Consider the following 6,000-nt stretch of genomic DNA (forward strand, 5'->3'; position numbering starts at 1 on the left):
GAAGAGTGCTGGTGGCCCAGGGAAGGGGGAAATAGAGACACTGAGGGGTCTACATTGAGGAATGTGGTACTGAGAGGCTTTCAGGGTGAGGCTGGCAATGTCTTTATGGAAATACTCGTTGTGGCTTCCAAAATTCTGAAAGCACAGGGAAGATGGAAAGAGTATAGCCATTAGCTGTTTACTGAAGCGATACCTTAATATAATCTGTAGTATCTTTTGTTAAAATTGAAGACATATCATAGAAAATGGTCTATTTTGAATGTATTTATTTCTACTTAGTTAACAGAAAGCAAAGCTTAAAATTTTTAGCCATAGTTCTTCTGTAGTGCGAGCCCATGATTGTTTCCTCCATCTTCTTTACGTAGTTTATCTGATTGTTTATGTCCATTGCTATGATTACTTTTATCAGTTTCATGAACTTGGAACTAAGAAATAAATTCCAAACTGTACTATAAAAAAGTTTAAAATGTACAATGAAATTCTTTACACACTGGTTGAATATTTTAATTTCTTACAGGTTTGTGTATTAGACCTTCGGAAATAGCGCTACTAGTTGGAAGCCATGGACCGACTATGAATGTGTATATAGCCAAAATGACTGTCCCCGACCCAAGTACTGCTATAGTCCCACTTGAACCATGGCCAGTCCACTACAGCCAAATCTAAGAGAAATATATACATACAGTGTATATAAACAAAATTGCACCCTGAAGATGACAGAATTTTGTCACAGCTTGTGAATTCTGTTCACCAAGTGCTGGAATCTAATCTGCTGTGCCCCTAAAATAGCATTTAGAAGTTTTGGATATGAAAAACAGAAGAGAGAAAAAATATGCGTTATAAAAGCAGCCCATACATGTACCAGTTTTTGGATACTAATGACAGCCTTGTTTATCCCCTTTGAATCAGCAGACACCATGGATTATATTCTTTTTTCCCTTCAGTAGTTTAGCAGTTTGTATGTACAGAGAAAACGGACTTACAAAAACTTGCAGCAGTAGTTTGTTCTTGCTTTTAAACTTTTTTTGGTTTAGTTTATGGATGCATGAAGTAAGGGAGTGAATCAGTTTCTTGTTTATATTTTTTTTCACCTTTTAAACAAAAAAATTCTTAAAAATATTTTAATGCATTCTTTTGAAGAGATAGATGTTTGGTACATTTATGGCTCCCAGAGCATATATTCAATTGGTGCATGTTGTAGAAGGGGAAATTGGAAATTAAATGGAACTATATGACTTTGGTCATGTCAATCTGTAAGACACATCAGTAAAAGGGTATTATGCTCTGTTTTTTGTTTTTGCTTTTGCTTTGTTTTTCTGTTGTGGGGTTTTTCTGTTTTGTTTTGTTTTTTTGGTGATGTGGCTTAAATGCAATAGTTTCTTTTTTTGGGACATATTTCTGCCAATTAAAGACTAGAAGGGCACAAAATTTTTTTTAATACCATAGAGAAGATGCATAAAAATATCTTCTGATGTTTTGTAGCCATAAATAAATTATGGTTAAAAATGTGCACTATTGTGAAAAGGAGCAAAGTAGGTTTGGGTTTTTTTTTGTTGTTGTTTGTTTGTTTCTTTTACTTTGTTTTTTAAGAGATTAAAATGTTTCTGGATAAGGAGTAGCTTCTCCAAAGTGTCCATCATTCTGTGTAGAAGCTTAAATATGTAATGTAACCAAACTCCAGTATTAAAAATCTCTCATGTTATTTTTCTTTATACAAAGCAAGATAACGGCATATAACACTGCCATTACATGGCAAAATGTTTGCTACCTTAGTTTAAAAATAATCTTTAAAACAAAAGACTTGCTTCAAGGTTTTCTTAAATAGCAGTGATTCAAAAATTTTTTAAAAGGTATAATTGCACTAACCTCCCGGCTGCTCTGATTCTGCATTTGTGGTACTTGTGACTACATTTTCTCAAATATAGATAGATTTAAGCTGCTATGTTTTGTTTTTTTAGTAATCACTACTATATCATGTCTTTTACTCTGTTTATAATATCATGTATTTTCTTAAAGGTATAGGTATCAGATCAAACCTCCTCTTGTGCTCATGCAACTAAAAGCTAAAATATACAGAATTTACAAATGATAGCATGGGGCTCTGTTTGTATGTGTGATTAACAGGGTTTGTCATGATTAATGTAATAATTCAGAAGTGTCAGTTTTGAAGAGAATAGTTGTCAAATTTAATATCGCAAAAATTTTAATTAAGAATATCATTTATTATCAAGCTTAGCAAATTTATAACACTATTTCTGTCACTAATTATTTGAAGCTTTTACTGCTAAAATTTTAACCTATTTTTTAAGTAGAAACTGATCTAACCCAAGTAATGCAGCTTTGATTTTCAGCATTTGTTGTTTTGCTATTTTTACAAAACAGCATTGATTGAAGCAAGTCTTGGTTTTACTAAGGTAGGATAGCATTTGCTATTGGTAAAGAGAATAAATATACTTAATTTCACAATACATTGTTATGTGTACCCCAGTTGTTGTTAGTGGGGACTAAGATACTGTAATAATATTTTTTAAAATTTACATCCAGAGAGGCAGTCATTCATGATGGTTTTGTGCCAGCTGTTTTTAGGGTTTTGGATCACATTATAGATATTTAGAACTATTACCCTGTGACTTATGTAGGAAACCTAATATGCTGAGTATCTGGCACTTGGAATCCTGCTTTTATTGCTGGAGGTCCACATATGTGGTTGACCTCTGTTGTTGTTTTAAAAAAAAAATAAATAAAAATTTAAAAATCTGTGCAATAATTTTTAAATGTGCTCCCAGGAATAGACACAAATGTTTTGAGTATGTTTAAGCTGCATTTTCCTTTAGCGATGCATTTGTCAATTGCACTGAATTTAAATCTGAAAGTCAGAGGTGGTTATTGATAGTACTTTTTGTATTTTGATATGGACAATTTATTCATTTGCATACAGTTATTGACCTTTTTTCCCCAGCTGATTAAAGATAGTCACGAAGTTCTGCAGTATAGCTGCCAAAATCGACAGCTACATGTTTATGGTGGTGTCATCGTCTCTGTGTTTTTTTGTTTGTTTGTTTAATCTTTAGGTATTTTACTTAAGCATAATAGCCACAGTAGGGCATATAAAAGATTATAAATACAGAGCTTTATTATCCTGAAGTCTTGGGTCTTTTAAGTATAAACTATCAGAAAGGTATCCATTTTGTAGGCTTGGGTTCTTTGTGAGCATACAGTTATTTCTTTTTTGCTGCTGTTCTCAACATCATCATTGCCTGCTGATGTGCCACGATGCTGCTCCAGTAGACAAAAGTAAGATTGCCTCTAATTTGAGCAGTAACATGATTATAAGAGACCAAGTTTCACAGCCTGTAAAGTTCTATATTTGAGGTTCTTGCCTATTTTTTCCTTCCTTTTTTTTTCTCTTTTTGTCCCCTCTAAGAACTTATCTGAAGATCTATTGATTCCAGTAGATTTTCTGTGGTGTTCATTATATGTCATTGTTGTATAGGCTACTGTAAGACACTTATAAGGAAAAATAGAAAGGAAAACTTAAATGAATAGAATACTTATTGATTAAAATAGAGTAAAGAAAGAGCAGCTGTCATTCTTGAACATCATAAAGGAATATCTTTTTTCTTCTTCATGTAGGATATCCCGTAAATTCTTATCTTTGTTCCATTCCCAGTTTACTGTCATTGATCGGGTACCATCATTAACTTTGACGTGACTTTTAGAAGTGATAACTTTTAATTTCCTAATAGGTCTTAGGGTGTACTGAATTCTGTTTTAATTAATTATTCTCTAGGTAAGTATGTTTTAGGATTAAACACCTTTTACAGATACTGAAAGTGCCTCCTTTTGTGGTGTAAAAAACAAATTATGGTGCAAAAAGTAATCATTAGATTGAATTACATGAAGGTTTTTTGCTTTTTGACATATAGAAATGTCAAGAGAAAGGCCAAAGATTTGTACTTTTTCACTTAACTTATAAAGCACTCCTTTTTTCCTTAAACTTACTTCTGTCAAATTAGATTTAATGAGAGAGTACTATTTTTAAGGAGTTTATGTAGAATGATTTTGTTAAGAGTAATGTAAACTATTACTGAATAGAGGCCTGAAGAGGAGTATGCATTTTTGCTGTTTAAAGGAATCAGAAATGACCATTCTTATGTCAGCAAAGATGTTAAGTTTTACTAGATAAGCAGAAAAAATAAATCTCAAATGCAGTGCTATTTACTCTTTTCAAAACAGTTTTCATTTTCTTAAGCACACTGTACATTTCTGTAGAACCTGCATTTTTTCTCGCATGCTAAAAACGGTACTTGCATTTGGTGAATTACTGTTGACAGTTTCCACAGAAATCCTGTTTCAGTGGACCAACATTGTGGCATGGCAGCAAATGCCAACATTTTGGGGAATAGCAGCAAATCTACAAGAGACCCTGGTTGTTTTTTTTGTTTGTTTGTTTTTTTCTTCTGAATCAGCAGGGATGGAAGGGGAGTAGGGAAGTTATGAATTACTCCTTGCGGTAATAGCTCTGACGTGTCACATTCAATATCAATTAAAAAAAAACACATGAATCTAGTTAAGTGTAGAAGAGAGAGCGAAAAAAGAGGAAGTGCTCACTTTTTTAATACACTGATTTAGAAATTTGATGTCTTATATCAGTAGTTCTGAAGTATTAATAGCATTCTTTATTTCTGCCTTTATGTTGACAGTGTTGAAGCAGGGTGAATAACTCGGGCATATATATATATTTTTTAATTTTCTCGTAATCTGTTTCATGATGTTTTCTTTGGAGTTTATGGATAAGTTCAAGAAAACATTCTGCATGTTGTATCTAGTCTAATGTACTTATCCATCTCATCAAAAACACGCAGACTGCATTTCATAGCTCTGTAATCCCTAAATACAGAAGTAATTTTCTTCTTTCCTGACTTCGACATTGTAGCTATAATGTTCTAATTTTTGATTTCTACAAATCCTTTGGGTCTAATTCTGTGAGCCTACTTATAGCACTGGATTAAAATGTCTGCATCATTTCTTTAGTTATCCAGTTAACTTCGAAGCTGTTGTAAAAGTGTAAACCAGCCCATGACAGTCTTTTGTACGTGTTGAAGAACTTTGTTGTTCAGCTTTCATGACTGTTGTGTGAGGAAGACTGACACAGATCCTCTATGCTGTCCTGGACCATGTTAATTACACTCGCGATGTATTTTGGTTCCACATCACAATGATTTGTCCCCAATGACCCTTTTATCCTTTCTAGGCACATTTTTTGTTGTTGTTGTTGCAGTTTCCCTTTGCATTGTATTGCTTTGACAACTGTAATTTGAATCAGATCTGAAAGAGGTCCAGAATAAAATATATTTTGATATTATGTTGGCTGTGTACATATATAAAACCTTTGATACCTATGTAGTTTGTATGGACTATTTCCTAGTCAAGTAAAGGGAGAGGGATGCTCTTGTTTACAATTTCTTGTTTACATTTTATTGCAATTACTCCTCCAATGTTCTTTTGTAGAATAAAGTTTTTTGCTCTGAGTTAGCCTTCATAACATAGAACATCATGTTGCTTCTCCCATGCTGGTGTTACCGATCATAACAACTGCCATCAGAACCCAAACCACTGTATTTCATAAATTTACTGTTTTACAACATACACATAAAGTAAGCCCATAGATAAAAGTACAAATTTTACTATTTTATTACTTCTCGTAGGAGATAAGATTTTTTAAATGAAGGGTAATTTACTATTTTTATTAAAGAATAATAGAGCATTTAATCAGCTAAGGAATAGCAATTACTTTTTAATTATTTTAAAAAATAGATACTGTACTTTAAAAGACATTGTTTCACATAATCAAACAGACAGATTCATTTGATTAGCATGCATTTGAGCACAAAACAATGTGTATAAGTTGTTGAAGATTTTTAGGACAGGGTGCTCAACTTCCTTAATGCTCTTTTTTTCTTCATAGATACCTACTATAATTTAATAATTTTCTTCCTT

The 6,000-nt window shown here is 32.6% G+C and overlaps 1 protein-coding gene across 6 annotated transcripts in view; it reads left to right on the top strand.

Annotated features, from left to right (window-relative positions):
• TBL1XR1 (TBL1X/Y related 1) overlaps positions 1-5,365 on the top strand; it is a 183,913-nt gene extending 178,548 nt beyond the window's left edge. For all 6 annotated transcript variants that reach the window (XM_088839002.1, XM_088839000.1, XM_088839015.1 and 3 more), the window contains one exon: positions 518-5,365. In XM_088839002.1, coding sequence (XP_088695128.1) covers positions 518-544 — 27 coding nt within the window. In that variant the 3' untranslated portion in view covers positions 545-5,365. The remainder of the gene's footprint in view (positions 1-517) is intronic.
• Positions 5,366-6,000: the final 635 nt, after the last annotated feature.

Source organism: Moschus berezovskii, chromosome 1 (assembly GCF_049115385.1).
Source record: "Moschus berezovskii isolate FMDL1 chromosome 1, NW_MosBer_1.0, whole genome shotgun sequence".
NCBI lineage: Eukaryota > Metazoa > Chordata > Mammalia > Artiodactyla > Moschidae > Moschus > Moschus berezovskii.